This window comes from Loxodonta africana, chromosome 14 (assembly GCF_030014295.1).
Source record: "Loxodonta africana isolate mLoxAfr1 chromosome 14, mLoxAfr1.hap2, whole genome shotgun sequence".
NCBI lineage: Eukaryota > Metazoa > Chordata > Mammalia > Proboscidea > Elephantidae > Loxodonta > Loxodonta africana.
The window spans coordinates 484,946-505,116 of record NC_087355.1 but is presented as its reverse complement, the minus strand read 5'-3'; the positions used below and the strand labels follow the sequence as shown (position 1 = coordinate 505,116).

The 20,171-nt window shown below is 36.7% G+C and overlaps 1 protein-coding gene across 2 annotated transcripts in view; it reads left to right on the top strand.

Annotated features, from left to right (window-relative positions):
• SNTG1 (syntrophin gamma 1) overlaps positions 1–19,782 on the top strand; it is a 564,878-nt gene extending 545,096 nt beyond the window's left edge. For both annotated transcript variants that reach the window (XM_023540209.1, XM_003421078.3), the window contains one exon: positions 19,624–19,782. In XM_023540209.1, coding sequence (XP_023395977.1) covers positions 19,624–19,782 — 159 coding nt within the window. The remainder of the gene's footprint in view (positions 1–19,623) is intronic.
• The last annotated feature ends 389 nt before the right edge of the window (positions 19,783–20,171 follow it).

Sequence of the window (20,171 nt, the reverse complement as noted above, 5' to 3'; positions counted from 1 at the left end):
AAAAAAGAAAAAAAAAAAAAAGGATCAAGTACTGATATACGCTAAAACAAATATGAACCTTGAAAAAATGTTAAGTGAAACAAGCCAGTCACAAAAGACTTTTATGATTCCCTTCACGAGAAATGTCCAGAAAAGAAATATATGTAGAGAGAAAGCAAATTAGTAGTTTTCTTGGGCTGGTGGATGGAGTTGGAATGAGGCATAACTGCCACTGTATAGATAGATGATAGAGAGAGAGAGATGATAGATAGATGACAGATTAGATAGATAGATGATAGATGGATAGATAGAAAGATAGATGATAGATAGATGTTGATAGATGATAGATTAGATAGATAGATAGGTAGATAGATAGATGATAGATAGATAGATAGATAGATAGATAGATAGATAGATAGATAGATAGATAGATAGATAGATAGATAGATAGATAGATGATAGATAGGCAGACAGATAGACAGATGATAGATATAGATAGATAGATGATAGATAGATAGATAGATAGATAGATAGATAGATAGATAGATAGATAGATAGATAGATGATAGAGAGATGATAGAGAGATGATAGATAGATAGATGATAGGTAGATAGATGATAGATAGATAGATAGACAGACAGACAGACAGACAGACAGATAGATAGATAGATAGGTAGGTAGGTAGATGATAGGTAGGAAGGTGGATGGATGGATGATAGGTAGGTAGGTAGGTAGATGATAGATTTTGATATGGCTCAAGCCTGAAACCTTTTCAGTAGAAGGGATAATTTTGATAAAAAACAAAAATAAACATCATTGGTTATCATAAAATAACGTGAATTTATCAAGAAAATATAGCAGGTTTTGGAACCAGAGGAATCTGATTTGAATTTCTACTTTTGTGAAACGTTTTGTGTAATATTGAAAAAAAATCGTTTTATTTTTTCTGTCAGTTTTCTAATGTATGAAAGATAATAATGATCCTCTATATCTACCTACCTACCTGCCTACCTTACAGAATTGTTTGAAGATAGCATAAGATCTGAAGGGTAAAAATACTCTCTAAAATTTAGATCATTTTCAATATAATCTTCCCTATTTTGTTTAAAATTGCAGGATGTAACGGTAATCCTGTGAGATACTTTTATAAGCCTTATCTCAATGTCACATCCTTTATTTTTTTTCCTCAATAATGGTATTAAGATTGTTCAACGAGTGGATAATTTCTATTCTGTACCTCAGAGCACATTTTTATCAATTGAATGCACCCAAATAATATCTAACATGGGTTGGAAGTGTTTGTGTGAGAGGGAGATTTACATATTTTTCTGTTTTTCCTTCAGCTGGTTTATACTTTATTCTAAACATAGAACCGACTTAATTTCCTAGTGAGAATCAATCCGTAGTTAGGTGCTTACTACTTAAAAAAAAAAATTCTATTACAAAAAAGGCATGAAAATATACTGTATACCCAGGAACATTCTCTTTTTTAGTGTCCAAAACCGTTCAAGGATGAATTTGCAAGTAAACTGGTGTTCATGTGTGTCTGTGCGCGTGGATACGTTTAAGGAATATCAACATACCAATACAAATGCAATGCTTTCTATTACTGTTTGATATGTTTACCTTTATGAAAACATTTTAACATTGTTTATGCTTGATTATATCTTTATGTGTCTCATCACAAGCAAAGGCAAATATTACTCATTGAGCTTTTATTTCTAAGCTGTTATGTATTAAAACTTCACTAAAAATAATTTTAAGATATGATCTTCATGGTGAAAAATAATTATTTTTATCCCAATTAAAATTTTAAATATATAACTTTGAAAATTCTTAAATGAATCCAAAATTATAGGAATGTGTAACATACAATTAATAATCCATCCATTTAATGATCTACCAATTACTTTTCTGGTACTAATCAGAAAATGGGTTATTCATAAAGAAACAACTGACAGAGGCAAAGATGTTATAAATCTAGAAAATGTGCTAAAGTCAGTGCTTGAGAGTTTAAAGATTTTTCGCATCATAATTTTTTTGCCAATTATACTCATCTATTGATTTTTTTTTTATTGATTTTTTTATGAGTCACCAAAAGGTTTAGATACAGAACACAGCAGATCAGGCAAATCTAATATGTATATTGTCTTGGGCTGCATTCTCTGTTTTTTTTTTTTTTTTTTTTAGGTGTCATCGAGTCAGTTCCGACTCATAATGACCCTATACATAACAGAATGAAACATTGCCTGATCCTGCCCCATCCACACAATTGTTGCTATTCTTGAGCCCAATGTTATCTAAGTTTGTTGTAATTCACACAGCCGAATGCCTTAGCACAGTCAATAAAAAACAAGAGAACATCTTTCTGAGTATTCTCTGCTTTCAGCCAGGATCCATCTGACATCAGCAATGATATTCCTGGTTCCACATCCTCTTCTAAATCTGGATTGAATTTCTGGCAGTTTCCTTTCGATATACTGCTGTAGCCGCTTTTGAATGACCTTCAACAAAAGTTTCCTTTCATGTGATATTAATGATATTGTCCGATAATTTCTGCATTCAGCTGGATAATCTTTGTTTGGAATAGGCATAAATATGGCTCTCTTCCAGTCAGCTGTCCAGGTAGCTGTCTTCCAAATTTCTTGGCATACACGAGTGAGCACTTCCAGCACTGCACCCATTCGATGAAACATCTCAATTGATATTCTGTTGATTCCCGAAGCCTTGTTTTTTGTCAATGCTTTCACTGCAGCTTGGACTTCTTCCTTCAGTACCATTGGTTCCTGATCATATGTTACCTCCTGAAATGGCTGAACATAGGCCAATTCTTTTTGGTGTAGCGACTCTGTATATTCCTTCATCTTCTTTTGATGCTTCCTGTGTCATTTAATATTTTCGCCGTAGAATCCTTCAGTATTGTAACTCAAGGCTTTGATTTTTTTTTTTTCAGTTCCTTCAGCTTGAAAAATGCTGTGTGTTCTTCCTTCTTGGTTTTCTATCTCCAGGTATTTTCACATGTCATCATAATACTTTACTATGTCTTCTCGAGCCACCCTTCGAAATCTTCTGTTCAGCTCTTATACTTCATCATTTTTTCCTTTTGCTTTAGCTACTGGACATTCAAGACTAAGTTTTATGGGAAAGCTTCACGCATCTGTCAGTTTCTCATACTGTGGGGACTTGTGTGTTGCTGTGATGCCAGAAGCTCTGCCACCAGGATTCAATGCCAGAAGGGTCACTAATGGCAGACAGGTTTCAGCTGAACTTCCAGACTAAGACATACTAGGAAGAAGGACCTGGCAGTCTACTTCTGAAAACAATTAGCCAGTGAAAACCTTATGAATAGCAATGGAACATTGATAGTACCAGTAGATGAGCCCCTCAGGCTGGAAGGCATTCAAAATACGACTGGGGAAGAGCTGCCTCCTCAAAGTAGAGTCTATCTTAATGACATGGATGGAATCAAACTTTCAGTACCTTCATTTGTGATGTGGCATGACTCAAAATGAGAAGAAACAGCTACAAATATCCATTAATAATTGGAACGTGGCATGTACAAAGTATGAATCTAGGAAAACTAGAAATCCTCAATAATGAAATGGAATGCATAAATGTTGATACCCTAGGCATTAGTGAGCTGAAATGGACTGGTATTGGTCATTTTGAATCAGACAATCATATGGTCTACTATGCAGGGAATGACAACTTGAAGAGGAATGATGTTGCATTCATCATCATGAAAAAGAACATTTCAAGATCTATCCTGAAGTACAACGCTGTCAGTGATAGGATAATATCCATATACCTACAAGGAAGACCAGTTAATATGACTTTTATTCAAATTTATGTACCAACAACTAAGGCCAAAAATGAGGAAATCGAAGATTTTTTACCAACTTCTGCAGTCTGAAATTGATCGAACATGCAACCAGGATGTGCTGATAGTTACTGGTGATTGGAATGTGAAAGTTGGAAACAAAGAAGAAGGATTGATAGTTGGAAAATATGGCCTCGGTTATAGAATGTAGAGAGACCACCTCGTTGAATTTTGCAAGACCGATGACTTCTTCATTGCACATACCAACATGAGCAACAACTATACACATGGACATCGCCAGATGGAATACACAAGAATCAAATTGACTACATCTGTGGAAAGAGGCGATAGAAAAGCTCAACATTAACAGTCAGAACAAGGCCGGGGCAAACTGTAGATGAGACCATCAATTACGCATATGCAAGTTCAAGTTGAAACTGAAGAAAATTAGAAGAAGTCCACGAGAGCCAAAGTATGACCTTGAATATATCCCACTTGAATTTAGAGACCATCTCAAGAATAGATTTGATGCATTGAACACTAATGACCGAAGACCAGACGAGTTGTGGAGTGACATCAGGGATCATGCATGAAGAAAGCAAGAGGCCATTAAAAGGACAGGAGAGAAAGAAAAGACTAACATGGATGTCAGAAGAGACTCTGAAACTTGCTTGTGAATCTCTTGCGTTCTCTAGAGGAGCAAAACCAGTTCAGTGTATATATGTAAATATACAGAGAGAGATTTATTTCAAGGAAATGGCTCATACAGTTGTGGAGGGTGGCAAGTTCCAAATCTGTGAGTCAAGCATCAGCCTAGAGGCTTTTCCTGACTCTAGTGTCTGGGGGCGCTGGCAAATCCCAAAATCTACAGGTCAGGCTGCAGGCTGCTGGCTCACATCCCAAAAATGGGAGATCATAGGATGACAAGTTGGAAGCAGGATCAAGAGAGGATGAGCTTTGCAGAATATACATATATATTGGATCCAGGCCACACCCCCAAGGAAACACTCCTTACATCAGATAAGAAATCCTGGAAATGTTAATCTGTGCCCATTTATCAAAGTCAAATTGTGTATTTCTTGTTTTTATCCCTCTTTACCAGACTTTTTAGTTAAGTAAATAACCTGTGGAGAATGTCTAAAAATATTGTTTGGTTTTGAGTTAATAACTGAAAAATAACCATTTCATATAAACTTACATAGTTTAAGGATATCGGTTGCCATTTAAATGTAAAAACTTTCACCAGAACACATTATGGATGAAAAATTTGAGTATTTAAGACTTAATTATTGAGCCCAGGCTTTTTTCAGAATGTAAAACATTCCCTTTGGGTAGAAACAAAGAGTATTTACCATGTTGCCTTCATTTGTTCACAACCCAGTGCTGTTGATGGCAAGGAAATAATGGCCAACTATTAACAGTTTATGTAGAAAGGTATTGAAGTTGCTTATGAAAACTTGCTGATAGATTTCATTTATCTCCTGCCAATATATCGTCCCGCCTGTCAAAGCATCTCAATGGTAGGAGAAGTAATGTGCAGTCTTCCGGGAAACACAATACATAAATGGGACAGTATATACTTAAAGTGATACATTTTAAAATCCTATCTTGATATATTGCAGAGGCAGTTGTTAGTGAAAAAATATAATCCAGTGGAAATGAATTACGAAGTGGAGGGATGTTTTTCTCCTCAAAATGAAAAAGAAAAGGTGAGGCAGGATGGGAAAATGGGTCATAGAAAGCAATCACATATGGAGCTGCTATAATGCTTCTTTCCTTTTGAAAACAATTTTAAAAGTGATTAAGATGGTTTAGAGAGTGTACTTAAATCTTGCCATATACTTTAATAATAAATATGTAAGTTTCGAGTTACAAGCCAAACATATAACCGGAACTTACGTAACAAGAAATGCTGGTTTGTTTGGGGCTACATTATTGCTTTAGTTGCCATATGTATTACAATATTACAAATCCTAAATAGCATTTAACTCTTTAAAGGCTGCGTAAAAATATCAGACATATGGAAGAACACTATGTGGGTTTACATGAAGTTGAGGGGACTTTATGTATTTACTTCTTAGGCTATGTAAGAATGTCACAGTTCAAAAATTTGGTATTTTTTTTTTTCTGAAAGAAGAAACTCATAACTTCTTACTTCATTAATCAGAAAGCTTAATAATTTTCTCATCTGTTTTCCAAAGCCTCATTAAACTCCTTAGAACATTTCTAGTAGAACAGGGAAGCTGTTCCAAATGAAGTCATGAGCAACGCTGTAGTTATTTGATAATTTACAAGAAGTTCATTTTATCACTATTGGGGACGTTTACATATGGTGTTTACATAGATGCTAGTACCTCAAGAATTACTAAACTATTCTCATAATTGCCTATAGCTAAATTTTCTAGGTAAAAATTATTTTATACTAGTTCTAATATTATATATTTTCTGTTTATGTATATGTATTTTTATTAAACTGTAATTTGACATAACATGGTTGGGAAATCCCCAGATTTCAAAGCTGGCAGTGCTTGTTATAGCCTTAAAAAAAAAACAAACAAACAAACCTATTGCTGCGGAGTCAATTCTGACTTATAGTGACCCTATAGGTCAGAGTAGAACTGCACCATAGAGTTTCCAGGGAGGGCTGTTGGATTGGAACTGGCGACCTTCTGGTGAGCAGCTGAGCTCTTAACCACTACAACACTTTATTCATTAAAATTTATGATAATTCCTCCAATGGAAACTCTATTAAAATTTTTGTGCCCAAGACTCATGAACAGAACATATTTATCCAAAAGCACTATGATTTGAAATCTGGAAGCCAGGGCAGTCCTTTTTTTACAATACAATAAGAGAAGGAAAAAGAAAATTGCTTTTCTGTTTCCTGGAGCTCTGCAGAGTTTGAAAGCATTTTGAAATACAGTTGGTCATTGGAGACTTTTTCCCTACACCTCTCCCTCCCCTAGTCTGCAGTCTCTGGGACTTGATGTTTCCATAAGAAGCATTTTCACATGTATCAAGGACATTAAGGTTATTTAGGCTTGTGTCAGAAAGTGAGGCTTGACTCCCAGTAATGTCACTTTTTAACTAATTCCTATAAACCTTCATTTTCTCATTATAAATTATGGATAACAGGGCCTACCCTCAAAGGGTCACTGGAGGGATAAAACAACCTGTGGTTTGAACATAAGGATTGAATAGATGACTCAATGAGTGGCCATTTTGGATGCTCGGTAAATGTACATTTTCAAAAGCCCTAAGGAAAGAATTCTTGATATGTGGGATGTTTGCATTTTAGAAGAGGATGGCTGAAAATACAAATGAACCTCTGTTTGGCCCTTCAAGTTTCTTAAATGAGGAGGTTTAATATTCACGAAGCCTGGTAGGTATTTGGAATCAAGGGTCTACCTCTGCCTCTGAGGTGAATAATCATCTTCTTGACTGTCTTAATTTTCAAAATTGCTACCTCTTTTCAGTATCTGAAGCCAAAATTTTTTTTAAAACTCCAAGTTCCTTTCTCTTGCTTCAGGCTGACAAAGTAGCAACTGTTTAGGTTATGGAGCAGAAATGAGAACAGGGCAGGGGCACGTATTTATTAGTACAGGTCCTGCATAAATCATTGTTTAGCTCTGCTTGATTCATGCTTAATTCTGTAAGATAAACTGAAGCAGTTAACAATAATTTAGGCCAAACAAGTGAATCATTTTCATAGATAGATAAATTAGATGATAGATAGATGCAGGTATCCACATATATGTATATGTTTATTTTTACATATCAGCTTGTTTTATCTGAAATTTTAATTCAAATTATTGATTTGATTAGGAATAGAAACATGTGGGAAAGGAGATATAGGGTGATACCGGAAAGGAGATACAGGACAGGTTGATGGTTTTACTTTCAAAAGAGTCTCTAAATTCCTGGGAATCACTGAAATTTCTGGATTATTTTTATTTTTCACTAAGATTTTTATTTCCTTGTGCATAATTTAACTTCTAAGTCTCCTATTCACTGTACCTCTCCATTTTGATTAAGAATTAAGAATAATTTTAAAAATTAGTATTATATGAAAAATTTAATTGCCATCTTTTAAATGAAACAAATATATTGATTGCCTCCAAATTAGGCAGCCATGATGGGGAAAATGTCCACAGCGTGGTGTATATTCTTTTTTTTTTTCCTATTTGCCAGTGTCTCCATTTATGAATATAGAAATGTAATTAAAATTTTATTTCAGTGATACAAGTGAAAACATTTGAGAAATCATAATTTTAAAAAAGAACTCATATTTGAAAACACTTCCCTAGGAGAAAAGGTAGCTTAAAATATACCAACAAATACTAACCAATTAATATTTAATTCCTCAAAATAATTAATAGCAATGTCAGCATTTAAAAATGGAAAAAATAAAATTATTTATTGAGTGCTGCTTCTATGTACATTTACTTTTGATCCAAATACAAGGAAATCATTGAAAACTTCCATTTTTTCTCAATTTATTATGATTTTATCAGTTCATTTGTGAGGATTTCCATTTTCTTCACTTTCAAATCCACACTGAAGGCTGTAGTCTTTGACCTTCATCAGTAAGTACTTCAAGCTGTCTTCATTTTCAGCAAACAAGATTGTATCATCTGCATATCACAGGTTATTGATGAGTCTTCCTCCAATCCTGATGTTGGGTTCCTATTAATACTGCCTGGTTTCTTGGATTATTTGTTCAGCATACAGACTGTATAAATAAAGTGAAAGAATATAACCCAGTCAAACACTTTTTCCAGTTTTGAATCACACATTATTCCCTTTTATTGGTTGAACAACTGCCTCTTGATTCATGTACAGGCTCCATATAAGCACTATTAAATGTTCTGCAGTTCTCATTCTTTGTAATTTTATCCATAATTTGTTATGATCGCACAGCCCCATGTTTTCATGTAGTTGATAAAACACAGAGAAACATCTTTCTGGTAGTCTCTGCATCTGACTACAGCAATGATATCCTTCATTCCAAGTCTTCTCAATCTAGTTTGAACTTGACTGTTCTCTCTCCATGTATGGCTGCAGTAATTTTTTAATTATTTTCAGCACAATTTTGCTAGAATGTGATATTAATAATATTGTTTGATAATTTTAGCCATTTGTTTGCCTTTTCTTTGGAATGAGCACAAATATGGATTTCTTCTTATCGGTGGGCCAGATTTTTGTCTTCCAAATTTCTTGACATAGACAAGTAAGCACTTCCAGTGTGTCATTCATTTGTCGAATCATCTCAGTTGGTATTCCATCAATTCCTGGAGCCTTGTCTTACACCAGTGTCCTCAGTACAGCTCGAATTTATTTCTTCAGTGTCATCAGTTCTTGATCATTTGCTGCCTCTTGAAATGGTAAAATGTTGACCAGTCTTTTTTGGTACAGTGAATCTGTATAATCCTTCCATCATTTTATACATCCTGCAACATTTAGTTTTTTGCCCATTAAATCCTTCAATTTTGCAACTCAAGCCTCGAATTTTTTCATGTGTTCTTTCAGCTTAAGAAACAATGCCTTCTCTTTTGGTTTTATAACCCCAGGTCTTTGCATTTTTCACCATAATATTTTACCTTGTCTTCTCAATCTGCCCTTTGAAACCTTCTGTTCAGCTCTTTTACTTTATCGTTTCTTCCGTTTACTTCAGCTACTCTGTACATAGAAACAAATTTCAGTCTTTTTTTTTTCCTTTTCTTTTAAATGACCTTTCACTTTCTTCATGTATAATGTCCTTCATGTTTTCACACAATTCTTCTGGTCTTAGCATTCAGTGCACCAAATCTATTCTTCAAAAGGTCTCTAAATACAGGCAGAATATGTTCGTGGTCATTCTTTGGTTCTTGTGGAATTGCTTTGATTTTCTTCAGGTACAACTTGAACTTACATAGAAACAATTGACGGCATGTTCCACAGATTGCTCCTGGCTTTTTGTGTGTGTGTGTGTGTGTGCTTTAGATGAAGATTTACAGAGCAAATTAGTTTCTCATTAAACGATTAATACACATATTTTTTGTGACCTTTGTTGCCAACCCCACAGCATGTAAACACTCCCCTTTTCACCATGGGCTCCCCATTATCGGCTTTCCTGTCTCCTCCTGCATTCTTGTCCTTGCCCCTAGGCTGGCAGCCCAGTTTGTCTCGTTTTGTTTTACGGGCCTGTCTAGTCTTTGGCTGAAGGATGAACCTCAGGAGTGACTTCAGTACTGAGTTAAAAGAGTGCCCAGGGGCCATATTCCTGGGGTTTCTACGGTTTCTGCCAGACCACTAAGTCTGGTCTTTTTTGGGAGTTAGAATTTTATTCTATGTTTTATTCCAGCTCTGTCTGGGAACCTTTATTGTGATCCGTGTCAGAACATTTGATGATGGTACCCTGGCACCATCTAGTTGTGCTGGACTCAGTCTGGTGGAGGCTGTGGTAGTAGTGGTCCATTAGTCCTTTGAACTAATCTTTCCCTTGTGACTTTGTTTTTCATCATTCTCCCTTGCTCCAGATGGGATGGGGCTAATGGAATACCTTAGATGGCCACTCAGAAGCCTTTAAGACACCAGCCGCTATTCACCAAAGTAGGATGTAGAACATTTTCTTTACAAACTATGTTATGCCAATTGAGCTATATGTTCCCATGGTCTCCAGCCCTCAGCCCAGTGCTTCTGGCCCTTACTGAGTTTGGACGTGTTTATGAAGCTTTCATGACCTCCCCTTGGTCAAGTTGTGCTTACTGTATTGTGTAATGTTTTACCCTTCACTGAAGTATTGTGTACTGTTTTACCCTTCACTGAAGTATTGTGTACTGTTTTACCCTTCACTGAAGTTACCATTTATCTATTGTCTAGTTAGTATTTTTCCCTTCCCACCCCTCCTCTCTCTAGTAATCATCAAACAATATTTCATTTTGTGTGTAAACCATTTAATGAGGTTTTTTTCTCATTTTTGAAAATTTTTTATTGTGCTTTAAGTAAAAGTTCACAAATCAAGTCAGACTCTCATACAAAAATTTATAAACACCTTGCTATATACTCCTAATTTTTCTCCGCCTAAAGAAACAGCACACTCCTTCCCTCCTCTATTTCTTTTCGAGTCCATTCGGCCAGCTTCTGACCCTCTCTACACTTTCATCTCCCGTTCAGACAGGATATGCCAACATAGTCTCATGTGTCCACTTGATCCAAGACACTCATTCTTCACCAGTATCATTGTGTATTGCATAGTCCAGTCCAAACCCTGTCTGAAGAGTTAGCTTTAAGAATGGTCCCCACCTTGGGCTAAAAGAAGGTCTGAGGACCATGACTTCCAGGGTCCTTCTAGTTTGAGTCAGACCATTAAGTCTGGTCTTTTTACAAGAATTTGGGGTCTGCATCCAAAAGTTGTTTGTTTGTTTGTTTGTTTTATCCCACTGCTCTCCTGCTCCCTTAGGGGTTCTCTGTTGTGTTCCCTGTCAGGGCAGTCATCGGTTGTAGCCAGGCACCATCTAGTTCTTCTGGTCTCAGGCTGATGGACTCTGGTTTATGTGGCCCTTTCTGTCTCTTGGGCTCATAATTACCCTGTGTCTTTGGTGTTTTTCATTCTCCTTTGCTCCAGATGGGTTGAGACTAATTGATACATCTTAGATGGCTGCTTGCTAGCATTTAAGACCCCAGACACCACTCTCCAAAGTGGGATGCAGAATGTTTTCTTAATAGATTTTATTATGCCAATTGACTTAGATGTCCCCTGAAATCATGGTCCCCAAACCCCCTTGCCTGCTACGCTGGCCTCCAAAGCATTCAGTTTATTCAGGAAAGTTGTTTGCTTTTGGTTTAGTCCAGTTGTGCTGACTCTCCTGTACTGTGTGTTGTCTTTCTCTTCACCTAAAATAGTTCTTATCTACTACCTAATTAGTCAAAACCCCCTCCCTTCCCTTCCCCTCTCATACCATAAAAAATATTCTCTTCTCTGTTTAAACTATTTCTGAAGTTCTTATAATAGCGGTCTTATACAATATTTGTCCTTTTGCAACTGACTAATTTCACTCAGCATAATGTCTTCCAGGTTCCTCCATGTTATGAAGTGTTTCATGGATTCATCATTGTTCCTTATTGATGCACAGTATTCCATTGTATGAATATACCATAATTTATTTATCCATTCATCCGTTAATGGGCACCTAGGTTGCTTCCAACTTTTTGCAATTATAAATAGTGCTGCAATGAACATGAAGGTACATATATATGCTCATGTAAAGGCTTTGATTTCTCTAGGATATATTCCAAGGAGTGGGACTTCTGGATCATATGGTAGTTGTATTTCTAGTTTTTTGAGGAAGCGCCAAATCGATTTCCAAAGTGGTTGTACCGTTTTACATTCCCACTAGCAGTGTATAAGTGTTCTGGTCTCTCCACAACCTCTCCAACATTTATTATTTTGTGTTTTTTGGATTAATGCCAGCCTTGTTGGAGTGAGATGGAATCTCATTGTAGTTTTGACTTGCATTTCTCTAGTAGCTCATGATCGTGAGCATTTCCTCAGGTATCTGTTAGCTACCTGAATGTCTTCTTTAGCGAAGTGTCTATTCATGTCCTTTGTCCATTTTTTAATTGGGGTATTTGTCTTTCTGTTGTTCAGTTTTGGCAGTATCATGTCAATTTTAGAGATCAGACACTGATCAGAAATGTCATAGCTGAAAACTTTTTCCCAATCTGTAGGTAATCTTTTTACTCTTTTGGTAAAGACTTTGGATGAGCATAGGTGTATGATTTTTAAGAGCTCCCAGTTATCTAGTTTTTATTCTCCATTGTTAGTAATGATTTGTATACTGTTTATGCCATGTATTAAGGCTCCTCGTGTTGTCCCTCTTTTTTCTTCCATGATCTTTATCGTTTTAGATTGTATATTTAAATCTTTGATCCATTTTGAGTTCATTTTTGTGCATGGTGTGAGGTAAGGGTCTTGTTTATTTTTTTTTCAGAGGGATATTCAGTTATGCCAGCATGATTTGTGAAAAAAAAACCGTCTTTTCCCCATTTAACTGATTTTGGGCCTTTGTCAAATATCAGCTGCTCATATGTGGATGGATTTATGTCTGGATTCTCAAATCTGTTCCATTGATCTATGTATCTGTTGTTGTACCAGTACCAGGCTGTTTTGACTACTGTGGCAGTATAATAGGTTCTAAAATCAGGTAAGTAAGGCCTCCCACTTTGTTCTTCTTTTTCAGTAAGGCCTTATTTATCCGGGGCCTCTTTCTCTTCCATATGAAGTTGATGATTTGTTTCTCCATCTAATTAAAAATGTCATTTGATTTTGGATGGGAATTGCATTGTATCCATAGATGGCTTTTGGTAGAATAGACATTTTTACAATGTTAAGTCTCCCTATCCATGAGCAAGGTATGTTTTTCCACTTATGTAGGTCTCTTTTGGTTTCTTGCAGAAGTGTCTTGTAGTTTTCTTTGTATAGGTCTTTTATATCGCTGGTAAGATTTATTCCTAAGTATTTTATCTTCTTGGGAGCTACTGTAAATGGCACTGATTTGGTGATTTCCTCTTCAATGTTCTTTTTGTTGATGTAGAGTAATGCAACTGATTTTTTTATGTTTATCTGGTATCCTGATACTCTGCCGAACTCTTCTATTAGTTTTAGTAGTTTTCTTGAGGATTCTTTAGGGTTTTCTGTGTATAAGATCATGTCATCTGCAAATAGAGATACTTTAATTTCTTCCTTGCCAATCTGGATCCCCTTTATTTCTTTATCTAGCCTAATTGCTCTGGCTATGACCTCCAGCACAATGTTGAATAAGAGTGGTGATAAAGGGTATCCTTGTCTGGTTCCCGATCTCAGCGGGAATGCTTTCAGACTCTCTCCATTTGGTATGACGTTGGCTGTTGGCTTTGTATAAATGCCCTTCATTATGTTGAGAAATTTTCCTTCTATTCCTATTTAGCTGAGAGTTTTTATATGAATCGTTGTTGAACTTTGTCAAATGTCTTTTCTGCATCCATTGATAAAATCATGAGATTCTTAACTTTTGATTGATTTGTATGATGGATTACATTGTTTTCCTAATGTTGAACCATCCCTGCATACCTGGTGTGAATCTAACTTGGCCATGGTGAATAATTTTTTGGATATGTTGTTGAATTGTATTGGCTAGCATTTTGTTGAGGATTTTTTCATCTAAGTTCATGAGGGATATAGGTCTGTAATTTCCTTTTTTTGTGGTGTCTTTACCTGGCTTTGGTACTAGGGATATGCTGGTTTCATAGAATGAGTTCAGTAGTATTTTGTTCTTTTCTGTGCTCTGAAACAACTTTAGTAGTAGTGGTGTTCATTTTTCTCTGACCGACAGTTTGGTAGAATTCTGCAGTGAAGCTGTACAAGTCAGGGCTTTTTTTTGTTGGGAGTTTTTTGATTACCTTTTCAATCTCTTCTTTTGTTATGGGTCTATTTAGTTGCTCTACATTTTAGTTTAGGTAGGCACTGTGTTTCTGGAAATTCACCCATTTCTTCTAGGTTTTCAAATTTGTTAGAGTACAATTTTTCATAGTGTTCTTATATGATTCTTTTAATTTCAATTGGGTCTCTTGTAATATCGCCCACCTCATTTCTTATTTGGATAATTTGCTTCCTCTCCTGTTTTTCTTTTGTCAGTTTGACCAATGGTTTATCAATTTATTAATTTTTTCAAAGAACCAGCTTTTTTTTAAATAATTTTTTATTGTGCTTTAAGTGAAAGTTTACAAATCAAGTCAGTCTGTCACACAAAAACCCATATACACCTTGCTACACACTCCCAATTACTTTAATGAGACAGCCTGCTCTCTCGTCCACTCTCTCTTTCATGTCCTTTTCACCAGCTTCTAACCCCCTCCACCCTCTCATCTCCCCTCCAGGCAGGAGATGCCAACATAGTCTCAAGCGTCCACCTGATCCAAGAAGCTCACTCCTCACCAGCATCCCTCTCCAACCCATTGTCCAGTCCAATCCATGTCTGAAGAGCTGGCTTGGGGCATGGTTCCTGTCCTGGGCCAACAGAAGGTCTGGGAGCCATGACCACCAGGGTCCTTCCAGCCTCAGTCAGACCATTAAGTCTGGTCTTATGAGAATTTGAGCTCTGTATCCCACTGCTCTCCTGCTCCCTCAGGGGTTCTCTGTTGTGTTCCCTTTCAGGACAGTCATAGGTTATAGCCAGGCACCATCTAGTTCTTCTGGTCTCAGGATGATGTAGTCGCTGTTTTTTGTGGGGCTTTCTGTCTCTTGGGCTCATAATCACCTTATGTCCTTGGTGTTCTTCATTCTCCTTTGATCTAGGTGGGTTGAGACCAATTGATGCATCTTAGATGGTTGCTTGCTAGCGTTTAAGACCCCAGACGCCACTCTTCAAAGTGGGATGCAGAATGTTTTGTTAATCGATTTTATTATGCCAATTGACTTAGATGTCCCCTGAAACCATGGTCCCCAGACCTCTGCCCCTGCTATGCTGGCCTTTGAAGCATTCAGTTTATTCAGGAAACTTCTTTGCTTTTGGTTTAGTCCAATTGTGCTATCCTCCCCTGTACTATGTGCTGTCTTTCCCTTCACTTAAATTAGTTCTTATCTACTGTCTAATTAGTGAATACCCCTCCCCCACTCTCCCTCCCTCCCCCCATCGTAACCACAAAAGAATGTTTTCTTCTCAGTTTAAACTATTTCTCAAGAAGAACCAGCTTTTGATCTTGTTAACTCAATTGTTTTTCTGTTTTCTATTTCATTTAGTTCAGCTCTGATTTTTGTTATTTGTTTTCTTCCGGTGCCCGAGCATTTCTTCTGTTGCTCTCTTTCTATTTGTTCAATTTGTAGGGATAATTCTTTGATTTTGGCCCTTTTTACCTTTTGGATGTGTGCATTTATTGATATAAATGAGCCTCTGAACACCGCTTTTGCTGTGTCCCAAAGGTTTTGATAGGAAGTGTTTTCATTCTCATTGGATTCTCTGAATTTCTTTATTCCATCCTTAATGTCTTCTATAATCCAGTCTTTTTTGAGCGGGGTATTGTTCAGTTTCCAAGTGTTTGATTTCTTTTCCCTGCTTTTCCTGTTACTGATTTCCACTTTTATGGCCTTATGGTCAGAGAAGATGCTTTGTAATATTTCAATGTTTTGGATTCTGCTGAGGCTTGCTTTATGACCTAATACGTGGTCTATTCTAGACAATGTTCTATGTGCACTAGAAAAGAAAGTATACTTTGGGTAGAGTATTCTGTATATGTCTATGAGGTCAAGTTGGTTTACTGTGGCATTTAGATCTTCTGTGTCTTTATTGAGCTTCTTTCTGGATGTCCTGTCCTTCACCAAAGGTGGTGTGTTGAAGTCTCCTACTATTATTGTGGAGCTGTCTATCTCACTTTTCAATGCTGATAGAGTTTGTTTTATGTATCTTGCAGCCCTGCCATTGGGTGCATATTTAATATGGTTATATCTTCTTGGTGTTTTTTGTCCCTTTAATCATTATATAGTGTCCTTCCTTATCCTTTATGATGGATTTAACTTTAAAGTCTATTTTGTCAGCAATTAATATTGCTACTCCTGCTCTTTTTTGATTGTTGTTTGTTTGATATATTTTTTTCCATCCTTTGAGTTTTAGTTTGTTTGTGTCCCTAAGTCTAAGGCAGCATATAGACGGATCTTATTTTTTAATCCATTCTGCCACTTTCTGTCTCTGTATTGGTGCATTTAGTCCATTTACATTCAGCATAATTATGGCTAGGTATGACCTTCATTTTGATGTCTTTTTTTGTGTACTGTTGACATTTTCTTTTTCTCATTTAATTTTTTGTGCTGAGTACCTTATCTTTATATATTGTCTTTTCCTCTTATTCATTGTTGTTGATTTTGTTTCTACTGAGTATTTTTTTCTTGTATTTTATTTTGATGTGTAGGATAGTTAGTCTCCTTTTCATTAGCTTAATATTTACCCATATATTTTTAAGTTTAAACCTGGCTTTTATTTCTTTATATTGCCTTGTCTTCCTATCCATATGACAGATCTATGACTACATTTCTAGTCCCTCTTTATTGTTTTAATGTTGTCTTCTTTTACATATTAACATCCCTGTTTCCCTGTTCTGAGCGTTATTTTATCTTGATTTATCTTTATGATTTCCCCGTCGGGATTGACATCTGATTGCTCTGTACAGTGTTCTAGTCTTGGGTTGACACCTGATATTGTTGATTTTCTAACCAAAGAACTTTCTTTAGTATTTCTTTTAGTTTTGATTTGGTTTATACAAATTCCCTAAACTTCTGTTTATCTGGAAATGTCCTAATTTAACCTTTGTATTAGAGAGACAGTTTTGCTGGATATATGATTCTTAGCTGGCAAATTGTTTCCCTCAATTATTTATATAAGTCATCCCATTGCCTTCTTCCCTGCATGGTTTCAGCTGAGTAGTCCGAGCTTATTCTTATTGACTCTCCTTCGTAGGTGACTTTTCATTTATCCCTAGCTGCTCTTAAAAATTCTCTTTATCTTTGGTTTTGGCAAGTTTGATTATTATATGTCTTGGTGACTTTCTTTTAAAATCTACCTTATGTGGAGTTCAATGAGCATCACGGATAAATATCTTCTCATCTTTCATGATATCAGGGACATTTTCTGCCAACAAATCTTCAACAATTCTCTCTGTATTTTCTGTTATCCTTCCCCGTTCTGGTACTCCAATCACTCATAGGTTATTTCTCCTGATAGAATCCTACATGATTCTTAAGGTTTTTTCATTTTTTTTAAATCTTTTAGCTGATTTTTCTTCAAATATATTGATGTCAAGTGCTTTATCTGAAGTTCACCAATTCTGCCTTCCACTTGCTCAATTCTGCTCCTCTTTCTATTGTCTGCTTCTATAATTTTATTGTTAATCTTCTGAATTTCTGATTGCTCTCAGTGGTTTCTTGCAGCTTATTAAATTTTTCATTATGTTCTTGAAGAACATTTTTAATTTCTTCATCTGCTTTATCTGTGTGTCCTTTGGCTTGTTCTGCGTATTTCCTGATCTCTTTCCTGATGTATTGAAGGGTTCTGTATATTGATCTTTTGTATTCTGCATCTGGTAATTCCAGGAAGGCACTTTAATCTAAAAGATCCCTTGATTCTTTCTTTTGAGAGCATGTTGAAGTGTTCATGGTCTGTCTCTTTTTGTGGTTTGATATTGACTGTTGTCTCTGAGCCATCTATAAGTAATTATACTAGTTTATTTTATGTTTGTTTACTGTATCCTAGCTTCTTGCTTTGTTTTGATATGCCAAAATGGGTTGCTTGAGTGAGCTAGCTTGATTATTTTTGCCTTTAAAGCTCTGATGTCTTAACACTAGATGGCTAGAGATGTTATCATGTATATTAGTCTAGGAGTCCATTCCCTTTTCTTGTTTGGACTCAGCTCAGGTGTCCAGGTAGCTGGTCACCAAGTGTGTGGTACAGGCTCTGTCCTACAGTCTTAGAGGGGCAGGAGTGATTGGTGTAGGTACCCATATTCATTTGCAGCAGGGAGCCACACTCTGAACAAGGCAGAGGGCTGAGAATCATCCCTCAAGTGTCTCTGAGGAAAGCGAGTCCCTCTTCTCTAGAGTGTATAGGTGGGTGGGTTCTGCAGATGGACCCTGGGCCCCCAATGCTTTTGGTTGTAAGGGCTGGGAGGTACCAGTTATCCTTGGACCCCTAGTCGTGGGTGGCTGGGTGACCTGAATGGAGCCACCAGTCCTTAGGCCCCTGATGTAGGTAGGTGAGGACCCTGTTTAATAGGCAAAGCAGTGTCAAACATCAAACACCCACCTCTCCACTGCACAGCTGAAAGAGTCACAGTCTGCCAACAAGGGCCTATTCTCCCAAAATAGGCACACTCAGGTCCATGCGGGGGTGGGGGGAATATATTCAATGTCCATGGACCATTTATGCCTGGACAGGAGCCGCTTCTGTCCAGATCGCCTCAGGTTAGAGGAGCTGGCAAATTATCTTTTCCCCCAGTTGCAAATTTATTCCTTCTCCAAGGCTGGGAGAATGGTTCGCGGTGCTCAACAGGGCCTATCTCAGGCCCAGGGAAATCCACAGCCTCTGAAGCTGGCTTGGGGGCGGAGGCACAGTAAAATATATGCAAGTACTTAGCTTTTGCCAAGAGTGCCATTCTTCTCTGGTTCCGGAGGTTTGAGTAGGCTTTGTGGCTGGCTGCTTCTCCCTGAGGAAACTGTGGCTGAACACTACTACCAGCCCACTGCAGCCACTCCTGGGAATGGTGCCTGAGGGATACTGGCAATTGAGGCCCAGCAACTCCTCTCTGCTTCTGAACCATCTCTCTATCTGCCTGCCTCTTAGTCCATTTTCAAACTTTGCCTTTGATGTTCAGAGCTCCTAGCTTGTCGTAAATATAATCGTTTCACTTGTTTTTTGGGTCTTTGTTGTAAGAGGGATCGCCGGAAGTGTCTGGCTATTCTGCCATCTTGGCCCCATCTCCGAGGTAAAAATACTTTTTAAAAAATGTTCCCAGTTTTTTCTGTACTTGTATATCAAGATTAAATTTTAATTAGGCCAAATATATTTCTACACATTACCTATCAAAACTGAAACAACTTTCATGGTTTAAAAGAATATTTTGTCTCGATCCCTTATACCATCGTGTTTTGGCAGTAATCTGCAATGCATGTGAAATTTACTTATTAAACATAAATGTCTAGAATTTCTATACATTGGATATCAGTGATTCTAGTTAAGCTTGTTGCACTTGAAAGAATATCCAATTATATCCATTGTTTCAATAAATAGAATTCATGGGACCTATTTCTCTTTCCCTTTCAGGAGTTGGAATTTTCAAATTTATTTGCTGTTCTTCACTGCATCCATTCATTCTTTGCTGCCAAAGTAGCTTGTTTGGATCCTCTATTTTTAGCCAGTCAGGCTACTGCTTCTACTGCTGCCAGCTCTGCTACGACAAGCAAAGCAAAGTATCCGACTTGACACACTGAGCTCTTCATTGTCACTCAGATGACTGTATAAACAGAGTACTACAAAAAAAAAATTTTTTTTTTTTTTTTGTATTGATCACTCTAGACCCTGGAGAAACGAGCACACCACCAAGTCAACAGTGGAGTCAAATTGAAATTTTGGCAGAAAAGAAAAAAAAAGATCATATGGGATCTATAATACATCTGTATTCTGGAAGACCTCTGTGAATAATCCTAGATGAATAGAACATCTTTGTTCTCACGTGATTGATTTGTATCAGTATACTGCTTTAATCAAAAGTGAGAACAAAAGAATGATTCAAACAGCTTGTAAATAATATAAAAGTTGTAAGCTACCTAGAAAAACACCACTTAAATGATATTTTCTTGTTTTTTAGATTA